General features: G+C 43.3%; 1 protein-coding gene across 14 annotated transcripts in view; it reads right to left on the reverse strand.

Moving 5' to 3' along the window:
* Positions 1–20274, reverse strand: part of LOC308333327 (calcium/calmodulin-dependent protein kinase type II subunit gamma) — a 69935-nt gene that overhangs the window by 29344 nt on the left and 20317 nt on the right. For all 14 annotated transcript variants that reach the window (XM_080789664.1, XM_080789663.1, XM_080789670.1 and 11 more), the window contains exons 4-12: positions 18009–18063; positions 17717–17782; positions 12036–12108; positions 7968–8070; positions 6344–6427; positions 4763–4857; positions 1897–2019; positions 1628–1711; positions 781–823 (exon numbers count right to left, since the gene is read on the reverse strand). In XM_080789664.1, coding sequence (XP_080645790.1) covers positions 781–823; positions 1628–1711; positions 1897–2019; positions 4763–4857; positions 6344–6427; positions 7968–8070; positions 12036–12108; positions 17717–17782; positions 18009–18063 — 726 coding nt within the window. The remainder of the gene's footprint in view (positions 1–780; positions 824–1627; positions 1712–1896; positions 2020–4762; positions 4858–6343; positions 6428–7967; positions 8071–12035; positions 12109–17716; positions 17783–18008; positions 18064–20274) is intronic.

The following is a 20274-nucleotide window of genomic DNA, read 5'->3' on the forward strand; positions in this document are numbered from 1 at the left end:
ATAGGCCCTGCATGGCTGAAATCATTAGCAGTAGAATAATATGCCGGTGCCTTTCAGGCTGAAGACAGCTTGGGCTTCAAGCAAATACAACCTCTCAGTGGATATAAAACACAATCATAATGTTCACCTTTTTTGTCTCTCTTTTTTTTTAAGCACCACACTTGACCCCAAACATAAAGAGCTCAATAAAATGAAGCACTCCCTCTCTCTCTCTCTCACACACACACATACACTCCATGTTCGATAGCAGAGGAGCACATACACACACACACAAGCAACGACAGAACACACACACACACACACACACACACACACACACACACACACACACACACACACACACACACACACACACACACACACACACACACACAAAGGGGAGAGAAACATTAGCATGGGTAGGTTGTGTTATCAACAAGCCCACATCGAGTCTACATGGCAGACATACTGTAGATATGTTTGGGCTGCTTACAATTAAATCATGCTGCAAAAACATTGTATCACTATAAAACGTAACTCTTTAACACAATTCATAAATTAACACAATGAACCTTATTGTAAACCCCAACGATTCAGCAAAGACTGTACGTTCACAAACGCATATGGTTAATTATATACACTGGATGGTCGGGTTAGTGTGGTGTGTGTGTGTGTGTGTGTGTGTGTGTGTGTGTGTGTGTGTGTGTGTGTGTGAGAAGGGGGGGGGGGGGTCTACCCGTCTCCCTTCCTCCTCTCTTCCAGAAGAGTAAGAGGAGGGAGGGGGTGAAGGACGGCACCTACCCGAGAAGTTTCTGGACACCAGCATGGTGGTCAGAATGGCTCCCTGCAGGAGGAAACAGAGGAGCACAGATGTGACTGAGGGGCTCCATGACAGCGGTGGAAGAAGTACTCGCCTGTTTTACTTAAGTACAAAGTATAAAAACTGCAGTGCAGAGATACTCTGTTACCAGTAACGGTTCAAAAGCAGATACATAATTTACTTGAGTAAAAGTACAAAAGAATTGGCATCAAAATGTACGTCCCATTTCACAAGTTTTCAAATGTGTAAAATGTATTAAAATCTTTTGAAAATAGATTTGTGAGCTTTTTTTTTCAAATGGCCCAAATGCATACAGAGCTGAAGGTGTTATATTAAGTGTGCATATAACATTTTATCTTGGCATCCCCCCCCCCCCATGGGGAACAGAAATAGCAGAGCCCAGCGGTGGTGCTGGGGTGGCGGTGGGAGCAAACAGTGCATAACAACACCAGGAACGCATATGCAGAGGAAGGAACGCAGGGAGAATCCAGACTTCCAGCTTAAATACCCCGCCCAAATGTTCAGCTGATTGCCACGTCAGCGAATGACATGTGTGTCTTGCATAAACACTGAATGAGCCCCTCGAGTATATCTGACTGAACTGACACGGCAAGCTACGTATCATTAAATGTAGTGTAGTAACGGTACAATATTTGGACCTGAGCTGTAATAGCAGTGAGCTGTAATAGTAGTAGTAAGTAAAAGTACTGCAAATACTCCAGTGTGTTTTGAGAGAGAGAGAGAGAGAGAGAGAGAGAGAGAGAGAAGGCACAGATAGATTGGATGAAAAAAAGAAAAGTACACTATAGTGGGTTCTAAGATGGTGACCTTGAGTTTTCGGCGAGCGTTGAACTTGCGGAGACACTCGACGGTCTCCTGCCTGTGCATCATGGAGGCCACTGTTGAACGTTGCTGTAGGAAGACAACAAATACAAGTAATTTTAGACTGTCAGGTGTATTGAGTAGCCACTCTAGTCTAGACAGAGTATTGTCGTTACTTAAATAGTGACTCGAGTAGAAACAACTGTGTAAGAACTGTGTGTGTGTGTGTGTGTGTGTGTGTGTGTGTGTGTGTGGGGTGTCTTGTCTGTACTTACGCAGACCCAAGGGTGCTTGAGTGCCTGGTCGGCAGTGATTCTCTTGGCCGGGTTGATGGTCAACATCTGGTTGATCAGGTTCTTAGCCTCTGGGGTCACCGTGTCCCACTCGGGAGACGGGAACTGAGGGAGAGAGAGAGGGACGGAGGGAGACAGACAGAGAGGGAGAGAGACAGAGGGAGGCAGGCAGGGAGGGAGGGAGGTAGGGAGAGGTGTGTCAGGGGTAAAATATTTGTTTCACAATTTATCAGTGGTGTATATACTCAAGTATATATTCAAGCATTAAAAAGTACATAGTATGTTTTCTTGCAGATAATTGTGCATGCATGGCACTTTAAAGTACAAAATTAAGCACTCTTGCGTACTGCCGCCAGTGCCAACATTTACTAGCTCTGGTGTTATGTACTGTACTACATAATGACTATCTAAGTCCTGTAAGTAGACTTAGAAATAAACTTTATTTCTAAGTCTACTTACAGGACTTAGATAGACATATAAACCTAATGTTGACTAATCATTACAAGTGGTTCTTATTTTGAAGAGGAAGTGGAAGTCTGTTTCGGTTGTAACCAAGCCGTTATGATGCCGTTAGGAGTGGACACAAGCCTAAAGTTCATATACCTGTATATTTACGAATCATGAAAACCATGTATTTGTGACATAAACAATGTACACACTTTGGAATGAGGAATGAGGCAGATTTTACTCTGAAAAGCCCCGCCATCCATTTCCCCCCAAAACCGGGAGGTATAATGTTCCATTACTACTGTACCTCGCACTAACTCGTCTGATTTCTCTCCAGAAGCGTTAATATTCAAAACGAGATGCTTGGTGAGGTCAGAAAGGAGGCGTTGCATAGCAACGGGAGCTGACAAAAAACAGCAATCTCATTTTATATAATTAAAAAGGACCTAAAGACGCGTATACACGTCCAAGCCAAGGCACCCCGCAGTTAGTTAATATCAATGCACTGCTGTATTTCCCCCCCAAAAAAATGCCTAATAAAAACAGTATTAAAAAAACCAAGAGAAATTGGAAGTGAAGTGACGAAACGGTAAATGAGCTACTGTGACAAAATTGGAACTGGGACAGTATAAAATTGAAGCTGATAAATGGGTTCTCTTGATTGGATGAAATTGGCAACCCACTTGAAAATGAATTTTCCGGTTCATTAAAAAGAGCTAGAGAGACAGGGCATAACAGTAGAGCTTTAACTTTTTTAACAAAAAAACAAAACAAAACAAAAACTTTGTTTCAACTAAACAATATCACTTACAGCCCATTTTGCCTCGCGATCTAATCAATGTGCGCTCATATATATTCAAATGCCTCAATTAAGTCGTATTGTTTTATTAAAACGCCAACACGTAAGGCTTTCCATTTGAACAATCCAGCACAGAAAACCAACAAACTCTGCAGTGCTGATGCAGTCTCTCAGTGGATCTGTGAGGTAATAACATTACGCAAGCTCGCCCGTCGCCTCGTGCCTTCTCCGTATGCTTGAATCCCCAAATGAAAAACCATGGCAATGGCATGCTTATGATTGTCAAGTTGGCTGATGTAAATATTCCCACTACTCGTCTTGCGCGAGTGTGACTGTGGCCAGAATCATATATTCAGTTATTCACATTTATTAGCATTGTAAACACGTCTTTATTAATATTTGTTCAACCTGACATCTCTATTTGGGGCATGGCATTATTATGCAAGTTTCGGCGAAAATGTTTCAAAACTTTATTCTATTTTCTACGAAAACAGGTCTACAAGTTCACAGCCTGATGTGACACGTTGTGAACTTGTTAGATCAGCTTTTTCTTTTTTTTGAGTATTCACAAGTTAACCATACCTACTCTTAAAACCGTTTACAGCACTTGATTTTGTTTTGGCACACCCCCCGTTTAGAAGACGCAGTTAACGCAGTTGTTACATGTAGCCTATAGGTGCCTGGGCATTCAATTCAATTCCTCAGATGTGTGTCCAAGGCAGAGACAGAGAGTGTGTTCAGGAAGGAGACCCGATAGAAGAACCGTCACTGATAATGTTCTTATCATGTCAATAAAAAATATAGTTCCCATAGGAATACAGGCAGGCAGTGTCTGTGGAAGACCACACACACACACACACACACAGGAAACTGCATTGTAACCTGATTACCACTGAGACCAAGACTGGAGGTTACCCTTACCCCTGCGCTCGCTCACTCTCTTTCTCTCTCTCACACACACACACACACACACACACACACACACACACACACACACACACACACAAGCCCCTCTGCAATGCGTCAGGGAGGCCCAGATAGGATCAATAGCTTTGGACTGGCTCTCAATTGGACACTATTAAACATTCACAAGCTACCTAGCCTGCACCCTGCACTGCACCCCCCCCCCCCCCAGACAGAGACACACACACACACACACACACACACACACACAGGCAGCACTATGTAACTTTTTAACAACTATATACTGTAGCACAACATTATAAAGTTACATGTTGAAGCAATAATGAATAATTTTTCCATAAATGTATAGACTCCACCCATCTGACCACTTAACACGATATCAGCCTATCAGATGGGTGGGCCGCATGCATTTTCAGAGCACATTATTATTATATCAATGATCAATCGGCTGAATGTGTGTCTCAAAGGAACCAACATAGTATGATTTAAAGACAAACTTTATATACTTGTTATACCATCATTAAAATCATAGTGTTTAGCCAATTATTCCGTGTCACTACTTGCAAGATCCTCACGGCCAACCGCTACATTAAGAAATATTAACAAACACAGGCATACAGTATACTGTAATGATGGAGCCACACACGCACACGCATGCGCACACACACGCACACTTACATCATAGGCTCCAGCTTTGATCTGCTGGTAGAGTTTGTGCTGATCTTCATCCCAGAATGGAGGGTACCCCACTAACAGGATGTAGAGGATCACACCTGGGACAACAAAGAGAAAGCAGTTTTTACAAAACAGGTCTACAAACTGTAATTCAGCCAGGCCTTGGCTTCCCTTTTTTTTTCACACCAGTTTTCAAACCACACACACCTTACTGCTTTGAGCAGTTGAAAGGCACTTGTCCACAGCAAAATCTTGTGTTGAAACACTTGAACTTGGCACGTCTTAAAGGAGAATTCCGGACTAGATACGCCCCACATTGTTTTGTCCCAAATGGGCAGCCGTAAAAAGGTGAACCACCGTTACATTAAAAAAATGTCAAAAAGTGGGTCTAAAAAGTGGGCATCCTGGGTCGCCATTTTGAAAGATTAAAAGAGCACATAATGTGTTAAGGTAAGAAAATTCTCCTTCCAGACGTCTCCACACGTCTTTATAATTACACCTGTAGAAGGCCCAGGACAAGTGGGGACATCTTAGGGTCTTTTTTTAATGATATAAAACCCCTGGGGGACCCCAATCAAGTAAGTATCTAGGGTTTAAGACAGTGGTTAATGCAGCAAATCATGGAAACCACACTCCCATCCTGTTTTCATTGGCCGTGCCGTGCGACGTCTGTTCACATGATGTAGCTAGCAATGTTAGCTAGATTAACACACAGATTATCATCAAGTACTATGTGCAATTTGGAAACGGGTAATTAACGCTTCCATCCACCACAGCTTGCCAACTCTGATTGTGTTTCTTCTACTGGCGATGCCATTGGCTGCTCTGGGTGGGCACTCGTCAGGAGTGTCGTGGAATTCTGGATTGATCGGTGAATTGTTGAGGCAATAGGAGTCGAGACAATATTTGAGGTCGTGGTGATGGTTATGCTTTAAAGGGATTGTGACATAAAAAAATATATTTTTGTAATTCTTTTAGCTTTTCTGAGCTCATTTGAAAAAAACAGAAATTTTAACATTCAGTAGATTTTCTGTCGTGCTCTGATTTTCCTGCTGTTTATGATGTCACAGCCTGCAAATCCCATATTTATCAATGGGATTTGCTAGCAGATTTCACTGTTTTGCCTGTTTTGATTGCAGCTCAAAAGGCTTCCAAACAGAGAAAACTCCAGACCACAGAAATGTTCCACTGAATGTTTAAAGTTTAGGTTTTTTCGGGTGTAATTGAGGTCATAAAACCTAAAGGAAAAACAAAAAATTAAAATGAAAGCCATGAAACCTTTCATGTAAATGATATGTGGAGGAGTACAATGACACACAACACAATAGTTATACTACTGTAGCTGCTTCAAGGACAGCCTGTACCAAAACAATAGCCGTCATAGTGGAGATCTACGATCTTACAAGCTACCAAATCAATCAATCAATCAATCAGACAGGTACAACTGAGGTGTGACAACCCAATAGCTTTAGCCTGCAAACAGCTTAATAAAGATTTGCTGTAAATGATATCTGGCTGTTTATTAAACCATAAAATAATAAGAATAACAAGTTTGTTACTGCTTGACTTTGTTTTGAGACTCACCACAAGCCCAGATGTCTACTGGTTTGCCGTAGGGGTCCTTTCTCAGGACCTCAGGGGAGAGGTAGCCAGGGGTGCCTGCAAAACCTGCCCGAAAGAAAAAACGCAATTCACAATAAATGCTTTGCGTTTTTTTTTGCTTTGGTGAGGTTCAAGCTAAATGATAGATAAATATTACACCCGTGTGAAGTGATGGGCACTCTTATCATCATACATCATCTCAGTCCGGCCAGTCACAATTTGTGTCCTCACTTTTGTCTTCAATGCTTGTGTTTAGGCAATGTTTTTGTGCCTGAAGAAGGCACAAAGGCACGTGCAGCATTCGTCACATGGGTGACCGCACTTGCCATGCATTTGGTTTGTATTTTATTTTTCAGTTAGCCAACCACTCCAACGTAAGTCAAATGAACTTCACACCAGAAAGCCAGCTCGGGTCATGCTCAGGTCATTGTACTTTAGCTTGGATCAGAGAGCTGGCAGTGCAATTTTACAGCTCTTTTTAAGTATACTGTAAGTCAGTAATTAATTGTCAACTTCAATGTTGTAATCGTCACAGCCCTAAATATGTGTTTGGATTATATGTTTGGGTTAATTGCCCAGCCCTACACTGTTGTACAGGGAGGGAGACAGCAGGCAGGCAGACGCCGTCAGCCTGATCCAAGCTAAAGTACAATGACCGCAACATGACCCGTCTCACCGCCTGGGTGAACGCCGCAGCACCCTAGAGGCCCTTACTGTTCATTGTTATTGGCTTTTGCCGTTCAAGTCCCTTCATCCAGCGGTTCCCAAAGTGGGGTCCAGGGACCCCCAGGGGCGTCCTTGAGGGAGTTTCAGGGGGTCCCCAGCTAAATGATAGTTTGGAACCAAATGGACGCTTATGGGTCTGTAACTCTGAGAGGATGGACCCTAACGGGTCCATTTGGCTCCATTTGTACACTACAATATAAATTGGGGGTCCCAGAGATAGAAATGCCATTAAATGGAGGTCTGTAGACTAATATGCATGTCAAACTGGGTTCCAGCCGTAAAGCGTGAAGTCATGCAAGTGGATGGAGCTCGCGAAGTCTCGCAAGGTCTCGCGATAGACGAGACTTCACGCTTTACGGCTGGAACACAGCAACGGGGTTACTATGCAGTAAAATGTCATGCTACACATACTGCTGATTTTCAAGCGACGGAAATAAGCGAATTAGCACTAAAACCCAGCACCCCATTCAGGGCTTATGGTGGGGTAGAGGAAATCGCCAATAATGCATTTTTGCACAAAATAATACCTGGACCACTTTGGTGCGGACCCAACAACTGCAACGAAAGGTAAGAAAGCCTTCTAGCATGACATTCTCCTTTAATGTTACATTTCTGAAAATCTGTTGCCATTTTATTTTACTTCTTCAGTTTAACGTAACGCTCTGTAACCTTTCTTTGATAAGTGCTTTACAAATGGAGTTATTATATCACATCCGTTCTGTGTGTGTGTGTGTGTGTGTTGTGTGTGTGTGTGTGTGTGTGTGTGTGTGTGTGTGTGTGTGTGTGGATGTGGGCCAACTATGTGGCGCTAAATGCCAGATACAATCGTAGATCAGATAATAGCCGCACTAATGTGTGTGTGTGTGTGTGTCCTTTTTACCAAACCAGGCCTGTTGGTCCCCCTGCACCTCGATGGCCAGGCCAAAGTCTGCCAGCTTCACTGCGGCTCCTTTCATCTTGCTGGCCAGTAACAGGTTCTCAGGCTGACACAAATATACAGTAGACACACACACACACACACACACACACACAGTCACAGAGAGTAGTGGTCACTGGAGTGACGGTCATCGAGTTTCCTGCAGTGACGGCTGCTGCTGAGCTTTGAAAACTGTCACATTTGATGCATTTAATTTGACACACCTCAGAAACTGAATGAAAGTGCACGTGTTTGCGTGTGCGGGCAGGGTATTGGTGTGTGGGAGAGAGAAAGCAATGCCTTATTTACTGTATACTCAGTTTCGTGCCAATGTCATACATAGAAAATAGCCGATCTACAAGCTCACAAAGCGCGGCGCCCGACGCTTTGTGAGCTTGTAGATCGGCTATCTTTGGCACGCCCGCGCAATCAAAGTATAACTCAGGCTTAAGAGAGGAACGGGGTGGTTGAGATTCTTGCTACAGCGCTATATATGGGCATGGGTTCGTAACCATGGATACCACTTGGGAGTCATTTAGGCAGCACTGCAGACTGCATGCTAAATGGAAAGTGTACTCTCTTCTGCTTTGAGCGTGCGTGTGTGCGTGCGTGCACTTATATTAACCCATTAAGACCCGAGGCCGATTCTACATCGCCATTTTCAGCTTTGAGGGTTAGGGGTTAAAAACGGCCCCCTGAAAAATATTTAAAATGCCATTCATAAAATTGCTGTCCAAAAAGGTGGAAGTCCTCTCAATGATAGTAACAGAAATGCGCATATGTGCATGCACGTGTGTGTGCGCACGTGTGTGTGTGTGTGTGTGTGTGTGTGTGTGTGTGTGCGCATGTATGCGTGTTCTAAATGGCTGTTGTTTGGGCAGTTAGAACATAAAGAGCTGCAGTAAAAGCCCCACTCAGGATAAAAGGCCAACAAATCAGACAGACAGGAGCAGAGGTAATGCGGTTATACTCTGACCCAGAGCGCGCGGGGGGGGGGGCGGGGGGGTGAGAGAGTGTGTGCGCGCGAGTGTGTGTCTGCATACACATCCACGCACGCAAACATGCGCGCCAGCCGGGGTCCAAAACGTCGGTCGCAACTCGCTCGCTCGCTTTCCATTTATTCTGTGGAAATACTGTAAAAAAACGATGGTGATCGTGTTTGCTGTGATTGATGTCCAAATCCAATCTAAGGGGTTAACCTCTTAAAAGCCTCCAGACCAGTGGTTCTCAACCAGTGGTCCGGGGACCACCAGTGGCCCTTGAGGGGGTTCCCTAGTGGTCCCCAGCTTAATGAGTTGGTAACCAAATGGACCCTTATAGATCTTTAACTGTTGAGAGTTAAATTATTGTTACACATCTGCATTACTTAAGTTAATTTACAAGAAGTCTACACAATTAAGAGAATGTAGAAGAGTTGTTATTTTGATCAACGTTTTCCTGTTATCTCTCCTATGGTATCAACGTCATTATTACAGCACTGATGTGTTCAATATTCTTTAGTTTTGGGTCTGCAAGGCGCCTAAATGTCATCAAATGTTGGTGCGTGGCAGAAATGCAGAATGAATAATGGACCTTGATGACGTGAAAAGGGTTGAAACCAGGGGGGGCAGTCAGACAGATATTTTGTGAAGCTACCATAGACTGTAAAGAATATGGACAAAGCGTTCCCCATAGGGTAGCCCCATAGAAGTCCATGTATTTGGGCCCAACTTCACCTAGACTGCATTACCTTAATAAACATGGTCATGAATACTTTCTGCTTCCAGTCACTAGTTTAAAGTCTCATTTCTAATGTCATAATATTCTTTTTGGAAAATTATGGTCCCATTTATAAAATAAATTACCATAAAGTTGTGTATGTTCTGAGGGGCGTGGCTACCGTTACAGTCTATGATCGGGATTCCCCACCCACCCGAGTCAAAATAAAAACCAACGGAGAAGAAGGGGGGGAAGTCCCGCCTCGTTGTCTGGGCCAGCCAATGGCCAGCTGGGCCCAAACGGATCTAGAAAGATGGCGATGTACAATTCAAGGACTGACAGGCTTCCTTTTACGTTCATGTTAGACCCGCGGAACGCTTTGTCCATATTTTTTACAGTCTATGGTTGAAACCCACTGCTCTAGACCAGTGGGTTCTCCAGCTGTTCTTGGTCAGGGCTTCAGACCGCAACCACCCCACCCGTCTGACCACTTAAAGCCTCGTTTGTACTTAACCCATTCTGACCTGAGATCAGATTCTAAAAATGTCTGTTTGAAAATGACAGTTTTCTGAAAAAGCTGTTTCTATGTCAGTCGTTCTTCGATTTTTCAAAAATAGCAGACCTACAAGCTCGTAGCGTGCCACTCGGTGGCGCGTTATGAGCTTGTCTATTTTTAAATAGCCAAAGCATAACGTAATGCTAACACCAAAAGGGGTTCCCGCCTAAAATGGGTTAAGTTATGTGCCGGTGTCGTGCTCAGTAAATGGCAGATCTACAAGCTCACGGCGTGTCACGAATGTGACGTGTGGTGAGCTTGTAGATCTGCCATTTACTGCACGCAACACCAGCATGCAACCCAAGTATAAATGAGGCTAAAGTGGTGCTCGGAGCATGTTTAATGATCAATCAATTGATCAATTGTGTTCTAGCTTGGACCAATGGAAGCAACACAGTATACTGTTTCCATACACTGTATGAGTATCTCAATTAAATCCTTTTTAAAGATTTTAAAGAAACAATAATACTAATATTCCCCTGCTGGGGTTCATAATAATAATCATCCAATTGGGGGGAAAAAAGAAAAATAGATAGATAGATAGATAGATAGATAGATAGATAGATAGATAGATAGATAGATAGATAGATAGATAGGAGGGCGGTTCTTTCCTTGCGTGTCGGCCAATCAGCGAGATAGAGGGGATAATCCCCGCGCCACTCAGGAGGCTGTTGTGATGTCATTTGAGTTGTCATGGCAACCCCTGAGGTTCATCTGCGCTTTTCGCCTCATCTCTTATAATGCACCCTTTCACAATAGTCACAACAGTGTGTGTGTGTGTGTGTGTGTGTGTGTGTGTGTGTGTGTCATCTTTTCCTTGCCATTGGTGAGAGTCAACCTTCACCAACATGTGTTGATGCCTCGCCTGTTCTAAACTTGCACGTGCCCCCATGAGTGCACAAGCACGCACACACACACACACATACATGCACACATGCACGGTGCGCACGGAGGCTTAAAGCAATGGTCAAGGGCAGCCATGACAGACAGCCAGAAAGAGAGAACACATAAGTCAAGGGTTCTCAAAGCCAGGTCCACCCAGGGGGTCCCCAGCTAAAGTAGTTAGAATAGCATCAAAGTCATTCTAACCACATATAATAGAGGGTATGCGCATGCATAAAGTGAATGGCAAATCGAGTGGCAAAGTGAGTGACAAAGTGAATTTAATGTTGTTTAAAGTCATTCTGGCGATTCAAAAATATCCACAAAACTCTTAAAGAGACTCGTTGTGAGCTTATACATCGAACGTTTAAAAGATATATTATCAATAGGCTACTTAATTTACACAAATCTTCTCGTATGGGGGTCCCTACTAGCACAAAACATTTCGGATGGGGGTCCGCAGATAACTCCATTTGTAAACACACGAGAGAGAGAGAGAGAGAGAGAGAGAGAGAGAGAAGAAGTGACAGAGAGAGGTCACCGTCAGGCAAAAACCTCTTCATCAAATTATCTCTTTATGTTTTTCTTTTCGAAGATTAATACCCTACTTTGTCACACTACAGTGTCACACAACAATAAATAGCAAAAGCAGCAATTGCGATGTATGTTTTGGGCTTGTAGATCTGTTTTTTTTTGTTTTTGTTTTTAATCCTGAAAAGTAAGCGTTTTGGACATACAAGGTTTCCACCCGACAGACACGGAAGCACAAGATGGAGCGACATAGAAGCTCCATGGATGCATGCGTTGCCATGGCCACGAGCGGAGGTGTGTGTATGCGTGTGTGTATGCGTGTGTGCGTGCGCGTGATGTTTCCACGGAAACGGGAAGGCACTCACCTTGAGGTCTCTGTGTACAATATCGTGCTGGTGGATGTGATTGACACTCTCCAAGATCTGACTAATGCACTGACTGCACAGAGAGACAGACAAGACAGAAAGAGAAGACAAGACAAGGATTTCAATCATTGGTCTCGTTACAAGAAGGAAAAAAAACACATCATTAGAAAAAGTGGTTCTCAAAGTGTGTGTGTGTGTGTGTGTGTGTGTGTGTGTGTGTGTGTGTGTGTGTGTGTGTGTGTGTGTGTGTGTGTGTGTGTGGGGTGGGGACGGACGAATTAGTTATTGAAATCTAAATTAGTTTTGGAAAATCATTTTTCTCTTATTGGGGTCTTTGGCAAACAAACTATTTTCAGGCAAGGGTCTGTGTGCAAAATATCAATTTGGGGTTCCTCGACATGAAAATGTTGTAAATGCCTTGATTTCTGATCACAAAACAATAATTATCGTTTACCTTTCTTTTGTAGTTTAACATTTTAACAAGTTTTTCAGAATAAAGTTGCTTTACATAAACTAATAAAAAAAATAACCTTGAGTAACTAGAAAGCATTATATAAATCCTATGCATTATTATTATAAAATCAACGAAAAGTGTTTCCTGAAAAGCATGTTAAACAAATATCTAACAAATGATTTTATGATTTGAGGTATTCACACATTGACACAGCTCCTAATGGCAGGTTCCATGAGGAATCCACTGCATAGACATAGACATACATAGACATACTAATTACTTACTAAAACTGATCATGCATGTGATTGTTTGATATGATTATGAATTAATGTCCTTGTGCAGTTGTACTACATCACTCCTCAAAATCACCACCACCATCGTTCAGCAAAACCAGCTAAATGTAGGTCAAGGTGAAATCCACAACACAATTCAAGGTCAACTTTTTCAAATGTTTTCAAAATATTTTCCACAACTAAAAACGTAAAAGGAGCTTTACAGTATGATCTGTTGAAATGCGAGGCATTGTGAGCTTGCAGATCTGCATCTTTTTTTTCCTCTCTTTTTTTGTTTTAAGTTTAAATTGTCAGGGAATATTATCAGAATAATCTGGGAATACATTTCTTCACCAATGTGTTTGTAAAGGTGTTTACTAACACATCCCACATTGGTTTCTATTCAACCACCCAACCAACAACCAATATACCGGTATGGCAAAATGTTAAAAATTTCATCTTGCATTAAGTAGCATGTGACACATCAAACTAGGGGGTTTTCATGATTCTGAATCCATTGCAAGCATTCGTTTTGCAGCTGTCAAAAATTCCCCTAGGGTGGTTGAATAGAAACCAATGTATGACACCTTTACAATTTAAAACACATTGGTGAAGAAGATTCTTAGTAAGAAATGTATTCCCAGATTTTATTAATATCGCCTGACTATAAAGGACAGTTTCAACCATTTTCAACCCATCTTCATAGAAGTGATCCTTCTCCTTCACACAGTTTGTACGCACTGTGTGTTTCAGAGGAGGAATGTAGACATCTCAGAAACCTGCCTTTTGTCTGGGTGGCACAGGTTTGACCGCAGGCATCCGTATTGTGGGGGAAAGCCCTCTCAGAAAATAGCAGATCGACAAGCTCACAAGTCACAATGCGCCGCTAGCTTGTTGATTGGCTATCGTCGGCGAAAGCTTCCCCCCACAACAACAGAAAATACCATATGGGGTTGAAGTGGGTTGAAGTGCCAGCCCACCACCGGTACTGGACAGGTACTGTAGTGTGCTTCCTTTTCCTATCGTTGCCTCAGGCTTGGCCGGGTGCTCCGACAACACAAGTGATTGGGGACGCTGGAAAGAGTGTTCTCTGTCGCTGTACTAGCAGTCTCCTACTGGTAGGCTAGGGCAGTGGTTCTCAACCTTCTCAGGCTAAAAAGGTCATGTCACGTGGGGACTGGGGACCCCCCTGGGGCTCCCGACCCACAGGTTGAGAACCACTAGCTGGAACAGCCACACACAGTGAGTGCCCTTACCTGTCAGGTAAAAATAGAGCTCAACACTGACCTACCGAGTCCACCCGTTTCCAGAAGCCCATTAATTTACTGATGACATGAACTGCAACCATAATCCTTTTGATTCGGGTCGAAAAAAGGGATTGGAAAAGTGCAAGAGTGTGTACATATTTTAAGAAACCCACTAGGAGCCTGCTTCTTCTTAACGTTAACCTTTGTCAGTGTTATGGTGTAAACAATGCACAAAACCATCCCTCCAGGCTATGGGATCTGAGTGGTTAACGGTTCTAAACTCACATGACATTCACGAGGGCAGCAATAATACCATAGTTAACACAACCAATCAGACAGTTTAGGATTGTGTGGAGTGTATTTCTAATAACATTGCTAATATATATTTAAAAAAAAGAGAAAATTAAAAATAAGGAATAAAAAAAATATGTTTTCTTTTACACTATTTAATACGGACTGGTGGCTTCTAACAGGAATATATACCCTTGTTTCACAACCATGAGGCTTGTCTACCTTGGATAAGTATGGCCGGATGGTGACGTTATGGCCAATGATAGAATTGAGGGTTTTCAATAGGGGGTCATCAGCGTTACTACAATGGGGCCGCCAAGTCTTTGTGTAATTGGAACTTTTTTTTAAACCCTTTTTTTCTTAAACCCTTGCATCCCAATTCTGAAGGGAACATTAGCTGAAAATAGCAGATCTACAAGCTTGTATATAGACAATTTTTTACACTAGGTTTGGTGTAGGGACTATGTACAGAGTGAAAGGTCAAGTTTACTAAGTATTGACGGATTAAATGGTTAAAAATGAATCCAACATACACTGATAACAGTGCTGTCAAAGTCTATGACACTATATAGACAAATCCGCAGAGGGGTTCCCTGGGCGCAGTCATAGCTGTGGTGTCGCATTAAGCACAGCTTGACACTGCAGCATTGGTTGCATACAGCTGGCCTACAGCGCACTGCTCCGCGGATCTGTATACATATGATGTTAAGTAGTGGGGGTCCCTGCTTAATCTCTCTCAGCTAAGGGGTCCTTGGTCTGAAAAACAGTGAAGACTCCTTCTCTATGGAGAATAAAATCATCACTCGTGTGAAGAAGTGAGGGACGCAAGATGTATTTAAATGCCACAAATCATGGCGTCTTACGTTGTCATTTAGTGCCCTAAACAAACATTAAAATGCATAGACTTCAGTGGCAAACGATTTACATCACTCAGCCATAAGTGCTCTAAACAAACGTTAAAAATCCCATAGACTTGGCTGTCATATGACGTAATCTTCAAAAGCCATGTATTGGGGGGGCTAGTGCCCCTCAAACATGGGATTTAATTTTCTTCTAGAGTCTCACTGTTGATCTCCATAAGCAGCTTGTGACTCCATGTGAATCAGAGGGTACATGTGGCTGTCCACAGTGACAGGGGACCATGCTGCACCCAGGGGACATGTGGCTGTGTCTACAGTGACAGAGGACAGCAGCTGCACCCAGGGGACATGCGACTGTCCACAGTGACAGGGGACCACTCTGCACCCAGGGGACATGTGGCTGTGTCCACAGTGACAGAGGACCACTCTGCACCCAGGGGACATGCGGCTGTGTCTACAGTGACAGAGGACAGCGACTGCACCCAGGGGACATGCGGCTGTGTCCACAGTGACAGAGGACCACTCTGCACCCAGGGGACATGTGGCTGTGTCTACAGTGACAGAGGACAGCGACTGCACCCAGGGGACATGTGGCTGTGTCTACAGTGACAGAGGACAGCGACTGCACCCAGGGGACATGTGGCTGTGTTCACAGTGACAGAGGACAGCGGCTGCACCCAGGGGACATGTGGCTGTGTTCACAGTGACAGGGGACAGCGGCTGCACCCAGGGGGCAACTGGACATTCATATACTGGGGAGCAACCAATGTGAAGACAGATGTGTGTGAGTGCATCACAGCCTGGCAAAATCTCTCCTATACCTACAGCCAATCACGTCCTGATCCCCGGGCTAACAGGGGGGATCTACGCTATACAGCCAATGAGGTTTAACCACTTAAACCCTACTACGCCGGATGAGAACTGCGACTGAAAAGTGTCCAAGCGGAAGTACAGGAACGTGTCGTGCACATCCGTTTACATTCCGCAGGTGATTGACAGCTACACTCTTTGCCGCTAGTAGCCATTTAATTTAATTTTCTCCTCGTGAGATGAGAAAAGGTTTGGGAATGATGTTACTTAAGTCCCATTTTAAGTCCCATTTTATAATTCAGTTGCGTCACTCTGGACAGGCTCCAGCCAGGGTGAAAGGTCAAGCTTGGCGACAAAACAAACACCCTGAGGGTGTTTGTTATGTATGCGTGTGCGTTAACTGTTATGTGTGTGCATTTGTAAATGTGCATCTAAAGCCCTCCCCCTTGTGCAGAACAACACAAAAGACCCCTTAATCCAATTAGACAGCAGACCCATAAGCCGGCACCACACAGCAACAGTAGGAAGACATGGGAACACATGGGCAGAGGAAAGCATAAATCAGTGTTGAGCTTGACACCAATTTTGTTTTTGTGTTTTTGTTTTTCGTTTTAGTCTAATCCTTTGAATACAATTTAATAGATTTTTTTATTTGTTCATATTTTATGGAATGTTTCAGTGTTAAAAATAATTTTAGTTGACTGAATCTACAGTTGATTTTGTTGACTAAAATGTATTTTACACTTTGTTGCATGTTGAAAACAGCCGATCTGCAAGCTCACAACGCGTCGCAGCATGATGCGTTGTGAGCTTGTATAGAGCTGCTATTTTCAGATACATAAAATTACTTTTCTTACCTCCCCGATATTAGCGTAGTTTTTATTTAGTTTTTATGTAGTTTGTCAGTGAAAAAAAGGTAGTCGACGAACAATTTTCGTCATAGTTTTAGTCGACGCAATCAACACTGGAGAGGACGACAGCGTAGGCAGTAGGAGACAAAGGAGACTATAGTGTTGGACTGGAGAGATGGGAGGAGAAGAGAGAGAGGGTAGCATACTGATGCACTCGTTGACACCAGGAATGCAGTCGCTGACAGGAATACAAGCAGACCAATAATCACCAGAGGGGTGTGTGTGTGTGTGTGTGTGTGTGTGTGCGTGTGTGTGTGTGTGTGTGTGCCTGCGCATGTGTGTGTGAGAGACGGAGAGATTGCAAGTTTGTCCGTGCCTATGAATCCTGTTCTTATTATTTCGTCTATGTTTCATACACAGTAAAATCCTCAGTGTTAATTCAACTCTCTTGACAGCAGGCAAATGGAACCGAACGAACCCGAGTTCTTGTGTCGAGTTGCGTTGGCGACAGCAGCACATACCTGGCATCTGCCAGTTCATTATTTCTCCATGTTCAATAGGCTACACAGTAAAATCCTCAGTGTTAATTCAACTCTCTTGACAGAGGGCAAATGGAACTGAACGAACCCGTTTGTACACTCTCAAAAAGAGGCCCGCGTTTTAGAGCGAGGTCTTGTGTCGAGTTGCGTTGGAGACAGCAGCACATACCTGGCATCTGCCCGTTCATTATTTCTCCATGTTTAATAGGCTACACAGTAAAATCCTCAGTTTTAATTCAACTCTTGACAGCGTGTAAATGGAAGCGTACCCGTTTGTACACTCTCAAAAAGAGGGCCGTGTTTTAGAGTGAGTTCTTGTGTGTGGAGTAGTTCACCATGGGAGACAGTAGCACATACCTGGCATCGGCCTCACTGTAATACTCCCGGGCTACAATGTCTTCAAACAACTCTCCCCCTGTCACCCTGAGAGGGAGAGACAGAGACAGAGCGAGAGAGAGTGGGGGCAGAGAGAGACACACAGGGAGAGAGAAAGAGAGAGGCAAGGCTGTTAGCATACACATACAAACAGACCATAGTCACGCGGATGGATACAATCTCAAATGTCACAGCGTGTGCACCCGTGCGTGCGTGCGTGCGTGCGTGTGTGTGTGTGTGTGTGTGTGTGTGTGTGCACGAAGAAGATACTCACAGGTCAAAGACAAGGTAATGAAAGCCTTCCTCTGAAATGCTGTCATGGAGTCTCACTGCAAGGAGAGAAAGAAACGGAATGAGGGGGAGGAGAGGTGATGGGGATGGGGAAGGGGGGAGGCAGAGAGGGAGAGAAAGATGGGAATGAATGCGGGAACAGTTAAAGCAAACAAAAGGAAATTCTCCACAGCTTTTCAACCTTATCGCTCTGCGTTTATCGGCAGGAGTGATGATCAATACAAGGTGTTAAGTCCGTCAAAGATCTCCTTGTGGCCGACGAGGCAGGAAATCGAAAGCGCCACAGTTCATAGTCGCTTGGACATAATCTTTTTTATTTGTTAAATAAAAGAAGTTAAAGAACCTAGTCATTCTCCTGTCTGCCACTAGGTGTAATAATGGGTTTAAGAACTGATCGAAACCATGCCTTCGCATTGAATTCTGGGTATTGCAGGATCATCCAGCACCATGTTCAGAGGGGGACAGAAAAGTTGCATTTTCTCAGCTGCATCGATGGACAGAATTAACGCCACAAACTGTGACATTCCCATGAATAAATCCTACCCCATCGCTCTGCAGGCCATGCTACGAGCTTGTAGATCTGCTATTTATTTTTGTTATCTTGAAAATTGGCACAAATCTTTGAAAATAGATATATTTTTTAAACAAACCTTTTTAACTCAAATCTTACTTCTGGCGGTCCCTGGAACATGATATTTTTAGATGGCGGTCGGGGGCCAAATTCATATCATTTTGGAGGGTCCTTGACCCCTCGACAAGAAAACTGAGTGGGAACCACTGTAGCCTGGAAACCAGACCAGGAAAAAGACATCCCTGGGGAGATTGTTTTGGCACGCTTACATTTAGCTCACCCCAGGGTTGTGGGTGACCAATCAGAGCCCACTATGCAAATGGGAATCCGTTTGTATCAGTTTCCCCTTGGAAATAAATCTTCCACATCGAAGTTCCAGACTAATATCTAGTATCTAGTTATATTAGTATACATTACAGCAACTTAAGCTTTTCAGAAAACCGTTCGGCAAGCACAAATGTCCTTCGTCAGCGCTGAGGAAGACCCGTTGGGTAACTTGAAACGCATCCATTGTATGTCCATGGAGAGGTAAACAAAACTACGTGAAAAGGACATTCATCGTTTCATGACATTGTCTCCTTGAGACTTGTTTATTAATCTGGAGTGTTGCGGGCCTTCTGCTCTGCAGTGCTTCCCCTTAGGGAATTTAAAATATATTTTCCAGGAACACTTGCTAGATGCATCCCGCATCTGAGATGTGTTATTGGCATAGTTAATATAGCAGTAAAATCAGCTTAACACTTCATTATAAGCCCTCAGAAATATGCATCAAGCTCTATTAATAATAATCACACATAATTAAAGCATTCTATAATGACTTATTAAAGTCATTATATAATTATAATCCTTGACTTTATAAGTCATGTCATGATTTAATTATGAGTTCTTATGACTTATGTTGTTAAGTTGTTATAATGCATTGCAAGTGTGTTTATAGTGCATTATAGGCATGGGATGCATAGCCAGTATTACCAAATTCTGTCTGTTTCGGTCATTCTGTCTTCCTACAAATCCTGTGATGCATTTGACGGGCAAGCACCCGCCCGGCACAGGTGTTTCAGTCCATGACCACAATTACATTAACCTTATTCATATTTTCTAAAGTCAAGTTCACCATTTTGCTACAAAAAAAAACAAGGACAATTTCACAGCCCACCAAGGGCAGCGGCCAAAAAGCTAGCATGCACAGGTTGTACTGTTCACATTGATAATAATTTACCCCACTAACATTATAGGGTAAACCTTTCAACACGACTTCAGAAAAGCGAAAATGCTAAAAAATAAAAAAAATAATAAGACTCTTCAGTGTTATGGGCTGCCCTACAGTGAATATATAGTAACACACAGATTATATTTAAAATGGGCACTCGGGCAGCGCAGTGGTAATGTAGCTGCCCACCAGACAGAGTCTGGTGGTTCGAATCCACCATCCATGTTCAAGCGTCTACTCAATATGAACACATTTAATAGTAATAATAATAATAATAGCTGCACGAAGCTATAAGACGGGGTCATGCCCAAAAAGAAAAGCGCTATAAGCAATATACTAGAGGTGCACGATTATGAAATTATGACCGATATGCGATCTCCGATTATTTGTAGGGTCATAACTGCCGATACCGATTCTGACCGATTCCGATATTATACAGAGGACCACAATGGAAACAAGCCTAGACCC

The sequence above is a fragment of the Protomyctophum bolini genome (genome assembly GCF_963924005.1).
Source record: "Protomyctophum bolini genome assembly, chromosome: 18".
NCBI lineage: Eukaryota > Metazoa > Chordata > Actinopteri > Myctophiformes > Myctophidae > Protomyctophum > Protomyctophum bolini.